Consider the following 13,400-nt stretch of genomic DNA (forward strand, 5'->3'; position numbering starts at 1 on the left):
TTTAGAACCACCTACAGCACGTTCTCCATCAATCTGAAAAATGCTTCCACGATGCAAAGAACCCTTTAATCATGCAAAGGGTTATCTGAGTATTTATGGTTCTTGAAGAACCCTTGAAGGACCATCTTTAAGTGTGGGCTAGCGGCCACCTGCCTGTACAAAAAGCTGCTACAACCTCGTAGTTGAAAGAATCCTTTAACCTATTAAATGGCCACGATGCCGACTACAGAACGACGCACCACTTCAGAGGCTTCATTGCTGCACGCTTTTGGGAAAAGCGTTTGTTTGTTTCTGGCCAGGGGTCCAAGTTTGCATACCTCGTGCAGTGAGGGTAGTCCATCTCTCGCCTTGTGGTATGCCACCACGCACTCTGAGCATAAGAGGAGGTCAGTTTCGGCTTCCTGTACGTCCCGTGGTGTCAGCCCACCGGTGCAGTAGCGCTGCAGGGTCGCCGTGAGGACAGCATCGTTTTCTGCCCTACACCACCGACACGTCTCCATCACCACCTGCACACACAGACACGCCTTCATAACAGCCGGCAACACCAAACACATTCTACCACATTCATAACGGTCTGCTCTTACGAAAGACAATCCAGCCTGAAAATACTAAAATAAAAAAAGAATTATTTTAAAAATCATGGGGAAACACCGACATGGTCAGGTAAAGGAAGACTTTAGAGGTGGGCAATATGACTACATTTTATCGTTACTGTGAATTTATTGCAATTATGGATGTGCATTCTGACAATCTGATATTCAAGTATCCATAAGAGCTAATGAACGGATATCTAACACCAGCTAGAGTAGCTACCTCAGTTAGCGCAGCTTTATTACCCCTAATATATCTTTATATATCGCTGCCTTCACCAGCATGAGTCATACACACTTGCTCACAAATTTGAGCAAAATCGTCACATTTTACAGTCCTCTTTCAATATGAAAGTTGCATTTAATGGAATTATTAGTACACAAGGAATCAATGTGTACATTTACTTCGCCTTCATGTGATGAAATATAACAAATACCCAAACAGTGACTTCAGTATTTCAATACAGGCTACTCAAACAGTCTACCAAGTACCCATGTAGCCATATACACCCCTAGATGTGAATGTTTTCTGGGTATGTTGTGGATATGGCAGACACCCCTAGTAAATTCAAAGGGGTTTTTGTTTTTTTCTCCTTTTTAAAGTCATACACATACCACATGAAACCTGACGCTTCATCACTGCCAACAGCTCCCAGGCATAGGCAACAGCTTAGGGTGGAAGCAGCACACTGTGTTCTCTGAAGCAATCATTAAGTGTGAATAAAACAAGCAATTCCACGAAAGCAGCGCAGTGAATCAGGGTTTTGATTGGCCCAGAAGCAACACATCAATGACGACTTCTAGAACGCTGACAAGGATGCAATGTAAAACCACTGAAACAGAGTACAGAGTACATACTCATCAATGTTCCTGCCCTTCCATCACCACAGCTATTCGAATACGTTCCTTTAACTACTTGATTAAACAAACTGGCTATTAGAACACTACTGGGAAAAACATGCTTCAGACATCACATACATATTTCTAAAGTTGTGCTATATGATGACAGCAAAGAACAGTTTGTTAACAATTAGGTAGACAGGCTTGCTTTCAAGTGGGCTAATCAGGCAGACATCTGACCAAGGCTGGTGACGTCAAAGACTGACGAAGAAAAAAAATAATAATAATAAAGGGTGTGTGTGTGTGTGTATGTATTTTTATATATATACATATACATATATATATATACATACATATATATATATATATATACATATATATATATATATATATATACACATATATATATATACATACACACACACACACACATACACACACACACACCAATCAAGCATAACATTATGACCACCTCCTTGTTTCTACGCTCATTGTCCATTTTATCAGCTCCACTTACTATATAGGTGCACTTTGTAGTTCTACAGTTACAGACTGTAGTCCATCTGTTTCTCTGCATACTTTGTTAGCCCCCTTTTACCCTGTTCTTCAGTGCTCAGGACCCCCATGGACCCTCACAGAGCAGGTACTATTTGGGTGGTGGATCATTCTCAGCACTGCAGGAACACTGACGTGGTGGTGGTGTGTTAGTGTGTTGTGCTGGTACGAGTGGATCAGACACAGTAGTGCTGCTGGAGTTTTTAAACACTGTGTCCACTCACTGTCCACTCTGTTAGACACTCCTACCTTGTCAGTCCACCTTGTAGATGTAAAGTCAGAGACGATAGCTCATCTGCTGCTGCACAGTTTGTGTTGGTCATCCTCTAGTCCTTCATCAGTGGTCACAGGACGCTGCCCACAGGACGCTGCCGGCTGGATATTTTTGGTTGGTGGACTATTCTCAGTCCAGCAGTGACACTGAGGTGTTTAAAAAGCTTTGCTCTTAAAACACAGCTAAATTAGCATTTTCTCCATTTCGAGTGTTCATGCTGCTTTCAAGTGCTCTCAGTTCAACAGAAAAACGGGTTTTCCATCACACGAACACCCTTTTAAGCCGCATTATGAAGGCCGGTACATCATTTTCAATGTAGCACAAATTGGCGAAGATGTGATGTCAATAAAAGGAAGATAAAAGTGGAAAGTCAAACAGCTGAAAACAATCAGATAAACTGGATAATGATAACTGGTGCAATAAAAAGTAAATTAACAATGTACAGTTTCATTTTTGCTTCCTATGAATTCAAGACACCAACTAGCTTATAAACTACAACACCCATTTAACATCCTCATTCTGTTTATCTCTCACAGTAACCACATTAAAGCCCACGCTAGGTGAAGGAGTTTCTCCTTGGAGAAAATTATTGCCCCACTCGCACTCGTAAGCAGCCTCAGTGCTGCTATATGAAGGGGTCAAAGCAGTCAAAGCAGAAGTGCTTTTGGTCGTTTGGCTATTTAAATTTGCATTTACAGAGGTGAACGACACAATTTTGCACAAAAGTCTGCAACACAAAACTGCTATACTGATCATCATACAGTTGATTGCTATATTTTGTTTGTGACATCATAATTAAAAGTGTACAAATAAATATCAAACACACACTACACTGCCAAAAGTATTCGCTCGTCCGCCTTCAAACGCATATGAACTTGAGTGACATCCCATTCTTAATCCATAGGGTTTAATATGATGTCTGCCCACCCTTTGCAGCTATAACAGCTTCCACTCTTCCGAGAAGGCTTTCCACAAGGTTTAGGAGTGTTTATGGGAATTTTTGACCATTCTTCCAGAAGTGCATTTGTGAGGTCAGACACTGATGTTGGACGAGAAGGCCTGGCTCACAGTCTCCGCTCTAATTCATCCCAACGGTGTTGTGTTGGGTTGAGGTCAGGACTCTGTGCAGGCCAGTCAAGTTCTTCCACACCAAACTCGCTCATCCATGTCTTTATGGACCTTGCTTAGTGCAGTCATGTTGGAACAGGAAGGGGCCGTCCCCAAACTGTTCCCACAAAGTTGGGAGCATGAAATTGTCCAAAATCTCTTGGTGCTGAAGCATTAAGAGTTCCTTTCACTGGAACTAAGGGGCCGAGCCCAACTCCTGAAAAACACCACACCATAATCCCCCCTCCACCAAACTTTACACTTGGCACAATGCAGTCAGAGTAGTACCGTTCTCCTGGCAACCACCAAACCCAGACTCGTCCATCAGATTGCCAGACGGAGAAGCATGATTGGTCACTCCAGAGAACACGTCTCCACTGCATTCGACGCTTTGCATTGCGCTTGGTGATGTAAGGCTTGGATGCAGCTGCTCGGCCATGGAAACCCATTCCATGAAGCTCTCTACGTTGTTCTTGAGCTAATCTGAAGGCCACATGAAGTTTGGAGGTCTGTAGTGATTGACTCTGCAGAAAGTTGGCCACCTCTGCGCACCATGCGCCTCAGCATCCGCTGACCCCGCTCTGTCATTTACGTGGCCGACCACTTCGTGGCTGAGTTGTTGTCATTGCCAATCACTTCCACTTTGTTATAAATGACAGTTGACTGTGGAATATTTAGTAGAGAGGAAATTTCACGACTGGACTTGTTGCACAGGTGGCATCCTATCACGGTACCACGCTGGAACTCACTGAGCTCCTGAGAGCGACCCATTCTTTCACTAATGTCTGTAGAAGCAGTCTGCAGGCCTAGGTGCTTGGTTTTATACACCTGTGGCCATAGAAGTGATTGGAACACCTGAATTCAATGATTTGGATGGGTGAGTGAATACTTTTGGCAATATAGCGTTCATAAAAACACATGCATACAACCAAAAGACTGTGGACATAAGAGTTCAGGTGCTTCAGCCACACCCATTGCCAACAGGTGTATAAAATCAAGCATTGTCTCCATAGACAAACATTAGCAGTAGAATGGGTCGTACTGAAGAGCTCAATGACTTTAAACATGGCTCTGTCGCCACCTTCAGTTTGTGAAATTTGTCCTGCTAGATCTGCCCCTGACAACTGCAAGTGCTATTATGAAATGGAAGCGTCTAGAAGCAACAGCTCAGCCACAAAACTGCCATTCAAACTCGGAGCAGGGCTGCTAAATGCTGAAGCACGTAGCATGTGAAATTCTCCTATCCTCTGTTAAATCACTCACTAAAGAGTTTCAAACTGCCTCTGGAAGCAACTTCAGCACAATAACTGTGCATCCTGAACTTCATGAAATGGGTTTCCATGGCTGAGCAGCTGCCTAAGATCACTACGCGCAATGGCAAGCGCTGTCTGGAGTGGTGTAAAGCATGCTGCCGCTGGTCTCTGGAGCAGTGGAAACATGTTCTCTGGAGTGAGGAATCACACTTCACTATCTGGCAGTCTGATGAATGAATCTGGGTTTGGCGGATGCCAGAACGCTACCAACAGGAATGCTTCCAACTTTGTGGCAACAGTCCTTTTCCCACCATGACTGTGGCCCTTGTGCACAAAGCGAGCTCCGTAGAGACAAACGAGACCTAAGCAGACCTAACCCACAATGTTCCTGGGGCGTGGCTGCGTCAATATCAATAGAACTATTGTACGCATGTAAACAGTCAATGATCATATCCATATGTGCACAATAATCAGATTAAATTACTTTATATTTCAAATAAGAGACAAGCCATTCCATCATCAGGCACTTAGACAGGTCGTCTTGAACACTTTACCTTTCACTTCAGATTTCACCTATTTCTAGTAAATGAAGCATTTATAGCAAATTACAAAACAAGGATGAGTGCTGGGTTTTATCTTCTCCACTGTCCATGGTCAGAGGGCTGCTTCAGTGGAGCACAGCTGGCTCAACAATGTCCTGGAAATATGCAAATGGTGTCCCCTTATTTTCCTTGAACCAATGTCAGGAGATCCTAAATGAACCCACTGAGCGTGATGCACTCCACAGCTGTAGTTGGGCTACAGATATTTAGATTAAGACAATAGCAGAACCCTTTTCAGTGCTATATAGAACCAGTTTTTGAAGATTCCTTAAAAGAACCTATGGGCACTTCTAGGCCAAGGATTCCAATGTGGGGGTAAAGTTCACTCCATCCCCTTCCACACAAATGGAAGTGACCAGTTTCAGCGGTTCCTCAGTGGGGTACCTCCTGGGCTGATTCCAGAAGCTCCAAAAGCTCCTCAATCATCCGCTTCATGCTCTGTAATTTGGCTATGACTGAGCTCAACTCAGTCTGCATAAACACCCATATGCTGCGTTCACATGTTGGTGCTAGTCGGGCGACAGCAAACCGGATGTTATACTGTTTTCAATGTAGACAGAAGGAAAAATTCCACCCCTGCTAGCAGCAACATTCCACAGACTGCAGTGGGAGGAGGAATGGTCTGTAAACAGTTCAAATTTCCCAGCTTTCGCCATTGACTGTGCCAGTGGGATAAACTGGATGTTGATTGTACACCAATTGCAATTCGAAAGAGTGCAATTTTAAAATTGCATTGGCTGCAATTTTTATTGTATAATAATGTTAAATTATATGAAATTTGTTCCATTTAAAACATAAGAGAATGTTGTTCAGGTTTTATTATATAATACATCAACAATAGTGTCAAGTTTTAAATGAAACACCCGTGTTTATCCTAAAATTAGATGGCCACACTGTCATTCCGAGCACCACTGTAAAAAATCTAGGCGTCATCTTCGTTTCCAGTCTCTCTTTTGATACGTTTGCAGTATTGTTGGAACCGAATTCTTTCCACTTGCGTAACATCGCTAAACTATGTAATATTCTAGCCTTAAATGATGCGGAATAGGTGGTGCCTTTATAACCTCCAGGCTGGACTACTGTAACACCATTTTAGCTGGATGCTCCAATATGTTACTAAATGAAGCTCCAACTGGTCCAGAATGCAGCTGCTAGAGTCTTACAAGGACCAAAAAGTTTGACCATATATCCCCAATCCCTGTCTTACACTGGCTACCTGTTAAATCTGGTGTAGAGTATAAGATCCTTCTCTTAACGTTTAAATCAATGAATGGCCCCGCTTACAAAACAACAGCCTGCTGACGGTTCCTAGAATTAGAAAAACCACAGCTGGTGGTCAAGCATTTTCCTACGTAGCCCCAAAATTGTGGAATCATCTCTCGACCTCTGTTCGGATTCAAAACTTTTCTGTTTGCACAAGCATTCTGCCAATATCAGTTGTCGCACTATTACTCACTAATATCTCTCCATAAACGGCCCTGTCCTGTTAATCTCTGTTAATGGGAGAATGGGTTTCCCTTCTGAGTCTTCGTTTTTCCCTTGGTTCCTCTACCTTGAGAGGATTTCCTTGCCACTGTCACCTTTGGTGCCGCTCATGGGGATTTGATTTGACTTGACATGTCCTGTATACATAACATCACAGCTAACTGGTAGCCCTAATGTACTCAGTGTTCAAGCTCCAAAGTTGATGTTCTGGTCTTCTTTGCCGAAAAACAGGCCTGAAAATTAATTTATGGAAGATGACTGCAATTTAATTTGTAATCACAATATAGCTCAGAAAAATCACTATTAAATACTTCCCTAGTTTAGCCCTACTCAGCCCTAGTTCCGATTTCTGTATATCGACGTTGGTCATGTGTCGCCATGAGCACAGAATTTTTTTTTCCTTCCTCCACCAGCAACATGAGCACAGCATTATTGCTGCTTTACATGATAAAAAAGGGCCAAGTAGCCAAATAACAATGAAATAACTGAAAACAACTAACTATACAGGGTGGGCCACAATCGCAGAGCCAATCACAGCAAAATTCAGTGCTGCAGCTGGGCTTCAGCCTGAGTATTAGCTGCCTTCTGTACATACTTATGGTTAATTTCGAGGTTTAAATATTACTATTTTTAAGGGTCATTTTGAGAACGAGTATTCAGGTTGTTGTTTGGAAATTGTGCTGAGTAACCAAAGCCTGGAAAGTGATGTTCGGGTCAGCCCTAGAAAACACCATAATGTGCTTGACAGGGGGGGCAAAACAGAGCTGAGACTCATCGCGCTGGCTTGTTGTCCACTCCAGCCTTACAGACATAATGATCCATCAGTGTTATGGTCAGTATTTAAGGTCTGGCTGGTCTTGCAATGCATCCCAGTAGATACATTTAATATCTACTCAAAATGTGAAAGGACCTGCGGCTAATCTGCAGTCATACTACTGTTAACTTTGTACAGAATGCAACTTAGCATGGAATTTTTCCAGGCACACGTCACTGCCAACCTCCACACCACCAGCTTAACTTGCAGTGGTGATTATCCACAACTTGAGGACCCTCCCAAGAGGTGCAGCTATCTAACTGTTGACCCCGTCATCAGGAGATCACGAGGTCAATCCCTGGTGATGTTACAGTCGTCCGTGGCAGGGAGTCTAAGAGAGTTGGGTACGATGGAAAGTCCCTACTAGTGGGTGGAATTAGACACGTCTAATTGGAGGACAAGACGTCTATTTGGTGGATCAGTCTCAGCACTTCAGTGGATCAGACACAGTAGTGCTGCTGGAGTTTTTAAACACTGTGTCCACTCACTGTCCACTCTATTAGACACTCCAACCTTGTCAGTCCACCTGATGTAGATGTAAAGTCAGAGATGATAGCTCATCTGCTGCTGCTGCAGTTTGTGTTGGTCATCCTCTAGTGCTTCATCAGTGGTCACAGGACGCTGTTGGCTGGATGTTTTTGGTTTTCAGTCCAGCAGCGACGCTAAGGTGCTTAAAAACTCCAGCAGCACTGCTGTGTCTGATCCACTCGCACCAGCACAACACACACACACGAACTCACCACCACCACGTCAGTGTCACTGCTGAGAATGATCCACCACCACAATAACACCTGCTCTGTGGGGGTCCTGACCACTGAAGAACAGGGTAACAAAGTATGCAGAGAAACAGATGGACTACAGTCTGTAATTGCAGAACTACAAAGTGCTCCTATATGGTCAGTGGAGCTGATAAACTGGACAATGAGGGTAAAAACAAGGAGGAGATTTTAATGTTACAGCTGATTAGTCCATGCCCTGTATGTAGTTCTTATAAATCCTTCCCAATTGTCAATACAGGATGCAAGACTAAAAAACGTGAGGATACATCTCAGAAGAATGAAAGCATTGTTCAATTAAACTGAGCTGGAAAACAGAGGTTGAGCAGCACACGCATGCAACCAGTGTCCAAACTACAGACCAAGCTGGGCATACTGCAGCTACAAATCTGCGTTTCCCACTTTTTAAAGAGTAAATCCAATGATTTTTATACATTTCTGCATATAAACAAGGAGTTAACTGTGTGAAATGCTTCATTCTAAAGAAACTTACCAAGTCAGAGTTCACAGTGGTGGTGATAGGAACCAGACGTCCACCTTGAAAAGCTCCCTCACAGTAAGACACTGCATGGAATGGTTATGAATTCACCACCTGAGGCACTGTTTTATGAGATGAAAAAAATCTATTCATAGTGAAGAGGTACATGCAAGACTTTGAGAGACAAAATAGTCTGGGGGAAAACAAAACACTACTTACTATCAACATTACTTATAAACACTCAGAAGACACGTGTAGGTTCACTAGTGGTTTTAGATGGTAAATACAACGGCTATATTTGTGAAATCTGAGCCTCTAAAGTGAACCATTTCACACCAACCCACTCTGAATGACTTTGTTTACATCTGAATGACTGAATTACACAAAAATGAAAAAGAAACTTGCGGACTTAACTTACTGTTTAATAAATCTCTTGCAACTCACCAAAAAATAAGCAAAAGTACCGACCTAAACGGGCCGGTTTAACCGCATTTTTAAACGTCAGTCGTGTTAGACTGAATGGCGAAGGCGACAGACTTTGCTTTAACTCGGCCAGCTCGAAGCTAAAGGCAGCTTCTTGTTCGAACTTCTCGTTCCACCTTAAATGCAGCCGCCAGACCGTACCTGCAGCACGATTTAAGGTGGAACGGGAAAATTCGAAAAAGTAACAGCAGCTCCGTTAGCTTAGCCAACATGGGGACGAACTTAGGCGAGAAGACAGAGACGTATACAATATTTAAGGACATAAATATACCTTAAAAGCGTTTTATTCTGTCTCCGGGCGGTTATTTTGAACTTCTACCCCACAGTGACACTCCTGTAGTAAGAGGAGAAACGGGCATTTTTCAGCTAAGCGCGTCGCTGCGGACGCGCCGTCAAACAAAAACAAACCCGACAGGCAGGAACGTTAACAGCCGCTCTCTCACCGAGTCTCAGAGGCACCTCATCGCTCCTCTTCGGCAGGAGCTCCCGCTGCCGAGCGAAAGGCCAAAAATTAAAACGTTGTGTGCAGTTTATTGTCGACTTATCGCCCCCTTTTCCCTCCGCGGTTGGTTCAGCCCACCAAACAGCACGGCGGTCGCGGGCTGAGTGACGTCACGACGACATCCGCCGCTGCGCACAAGCAGCCGAGCACTGCGTTTAAGCGCGCGTGGGCGCCTAATTAGCGTCTACTTAAAGGGGAACTGCGGAGGATTTCGCACCTTTTTAATATCTGTACTTTTTATAAAGACATTTTATTCACTGTCCAGCGCGTCCTGAGTTTCTATACGGAACGCTGATGATGGTGAATTAGTCATAAATCTTAAATATAATATGTTTTCTTTGGGGACTGTTTTGCCTCAGAACACTCTTCACTATCCCTTCACCATGAGTGGATTACAATAAACTGATTAATTGATCAGTGTCATGTATTCATAACCGTTTCATGTAGTAACGGTGAGGGAGCTTTTAGAGGTGGACGTCTGGTTCCTATCACCACCACTGTGAACAGTTCTGACTCAGTAGGTTTCTCTAGAACTGAGATATCAAATCACTCAGATGGCTTTAATTACATAATCAAGATGTAATTATATAGACAAAATCAGTGGATTTCCTCTTTAATGTTTATCTGATTGGTTGGTATTAATGCTACTGAGTGCTGATTGGTTGGTATTACTGCTACTGAGTGCTGATTGGTTAGCATCACTGCTACTGAGTGCTGATTGTTTAGCATTACTGCTACTGCGTGCTGATTGGTTGACATCACTGCTACTGAGTGCTGATTGTTTAGCATTACTGCTACTGAGTGCTGATTGGTTGGTATTACTGCTACTGAGTGCTGATTGGTTAGCATTACTGCTACTGAGCGCTGATTGGTTGACATCACTGCTACTGAGTGCTGATTGGTTTGGCTGAATTAACACTCTATACTGTCTTCCAGGTTTCTCAAACACTAGAGGGCGCTCCCGAGTGAATCCAAAATGAATGGGTTAAAATGGAGCATTTGAGCAAAATCAAAGTTTATAAATGCTCAAACATTTTTAATGTAAAAGAATACATTCATTTCTTGAACACAGAACAGTATAAACCATTTTAACACTGCTGTTATATTTTAAGAGCTTTTAAACTCGAGTTATAGGAGTTTAAAACGGCGCCTCATGTACGTTCATGACGTCAATGAGTGCGAACAGCCAATGAGCTGCTCCACTCGCCAACCAATCAGCTCTCGGTAGCAGTAACGTTAGCGTCCTGCTGCCCTAAACCTGTTTGCTGTAGAAAAAAGGAAACATACAGGTGAGTTTTCTCAGCTTTTTTAGTGAAATACATCCTTTTACTTTCTAAAATTAAAGGAAAGTTCCGGACAAGTGGTTAAAAACCATTCTAACCTTTCATTTTCAGCCGTTTAACTCTATTCACCCCATTCATTGAAGACTCGCTTGCGGGCGCCCTCTGGAGTTATCCAAGAGTTGAACAAGGCTTGCTGGAGGAAAGAACGTGCAAAACCGCGCCCCCTTCTGGACTACATGTAAATAGCAGCAGATTAGATCTGGCAGCCCCCAAAGTTTTAAGCTGGAACAACCCTGGTTGGTGTACCTTCCTGCCCTTTTAGTTCTGACCCCAACTCACTTGTGTCAACTAATCAAGGTTGTCTATTAAAGTCAGATGTGTTCTGATATCTCTATCTCTACCTAATAATGAGGATGTGTAATAAAAGGTTTATAGGCAACTGTGCAATGTTTATTCCATTACAAATGTGGGCCTTGGCTCTTAAACATGAATACACCACTTTGCATGTTCCACATAAGCATCCCAAACCGAGACACAAACAACCTTATTCATCTTTTTTTATTCAGCCTGATATTAATTACACAATAAAATAAAAAAAAAGAAAATAAATCTCTTAAAAGAGAGCCAAGCTAGAACGTCCCTTCCCTTTGAGGACATCCCATCCCATGAGCACTCTCTCTGTAGGCATGGTAACAGGAGAACAGCATCGTCTTCGTCAAGGTCGTCGTCAGCGCATGCTAAATGTTCACCTGAGGTTTGGGTTCAGTGTTTGTATTATCCGCTTGTGCGTCCACTCCTTAGATGAACTGGGATGGTGAGGAGCAGAAGTTTAGCAAGGTTTAAAGAGACAGTCCGTGCCATAGTATGATCAGGGACATGATAACAGAACAGACCAATAAGACAGAGAAAAAGCAAAAAACAGGTGAATAGTTCTTCTGTCCCCTTGAGATCAAGTCGCTGTCCGGTCACTGTCCTCACATTTGTCCTAAGACAGCGTCTGGATAACAAGATTTGGGCCCCGTTTGTTCTACAGGGTGTCCCAAAAAAACTATTTCGTAGTCTAAGAACAGCCGATTCTCCCTCAAATGATCTCAAATTTTAACAAAATGTGTAAAAACTGTTTAATTAACTGTTTAATTTGTAATGTCAGGTTGAAGAACGGCGTTCACTAGAAATGAAAAGGCATTTTGTGTTAGAATATGCTCGAACACAGTCAAACGAGAGTGTGCAGCGTGCATTTTCCAGAAAATTCAATAAAAATGCACCAACTGGAAAGCAGATTTGGACACTGCACAGAAAATTCAAAGAGGAAGGCTGTCTGTGCAGGACAAAGGGATCTGGACGACCACCAGTATCGGAAGATATTACATTTGTAAAGCTTTGTGAAATCGGTTATAAAATCTACATCCCTCTGAATTTCTTGTTCGAATAACTCTTGTATTGTTCAACACGAAGCCTATTTAATTTCGTTTGCCAGGACATCTCAAATGACGTCAATTTTCTCAGGACACCCTGTATTTGTTCCCTGCTCCCACTACCGGCTACTCACTTAAAGGGGACCTCCACCAGTTGTCCAAGATTTGACAACTTTGTTTTGACATGAAACGCTCCGTTCCAGAGAAACGTGCCCAGTCACAGTTGTGCACAGTGGCGGTGATAGGAACCAGACGTCTAGATGCATTTAATGCCTCTAAAAGCTCTCTCACTGGTTATGAAAGACAAAGACACCGCTTTATTACAGTTTTGCTAAGATTATGGAAAAAATAGTCTCCAAAGAAAGCGTATTCGCTCAGATTTAGCATTATTTTACTATCAACATTCCATATAAGACTCAGAAGACTCGTGTAGGTTCACTGGTGGTTTTGGATAGTAAATAAAATGGCTGTTTTTGTGTTGTAGACATGGTTTACATTAACACCACTGTAAAAAAAAATCTCTACAATGATATTATAAAGAGATGGTGCTGTAAAGAGTGTCAAAATTGGTGGAATTCCCCTTTAAAGCAGTTTTTTTGTCGCTAACACCAGAACTCGAAACCTCATCAATTAGCACTGCGCTAACTGCATGCACTCGCTTCAAACTGGGTGGAGTTGTTCAGTAATCACTAATAGACTCACTGATGTGGTTTCTGACACTGTATGACACACTGTTACCTATAAACATGGATAAAACCACAGCTAAATAAGCTAAAAATCTTTCTGTAAGTGTCGTACGAGGAAGTCTGAGGCTAAGCTAGTTTTCCCTATGAGGAAAATTAATGGCGTTTTTGAGACAAAACTGTGGTAAATGAACATGTTCCATACCTGATCTGTTTTTCCACACGTACATTTTCCTCTGAATATCACTGTCAGCTCATTA

General features: G+C 42.6%; 1 protein-coding gene and 1 long non-coding RNA gene across 2 annotated transcripts in view; both read right to left on the reverse strand.

Annotated features, from left to right (window-relative positions):
• Positions 1-8,819, reverse strand: part of setx (senataxin) — a 42,620-nt gene extending 33,801 nt beyond the window's left edge. Inside the window, 2 exon segments of the mRNA XM_036587835.1 lie at positions 318-599; positions 8,790-8,819. Of these exon segments, the coding sequence (XP_036443728.1) occupies positions 318-554 (237 nt within the window). The 5' untranslated portion in view covers positions 555-599; positions 8,790-8,819.
• Positions 8,820-8,861: 42 nt separating this feature from the next.
• LOC118819873 lies at positions 8,862-9,851 on the reverse strand. Its single transcript, XR_005008210.1, has 3 exons — positions 9,701-9,851; positions 9,529-9,591; positions 8,862-8,896 (listed from the first exon to the last, which is right to left on the reverse strand). It is a non-coding gene; the product is annotated as an uncharacterized LOC118819873 (long non-coding RNA).
• Between the last annotated feature and the right edge of the window lie 3,549 nt (positions 9,852-13,400).

Source organism: Colossoma macropomum, unplaced genomic scaffold (genome assembly GCF_904425465.1).
Source record: "Colossoma macropomum unplaced genomic scaffold, Colossoma_macropomum, whole genome shotgun sequence".
Taxonomy (NCBI): domain Eukaryota; kingdom Metazoa; phylum Chordata; class Actinopteri; order Characiformes; family Serrasalmidae; genus Colossoma; species Colossoma macropomum.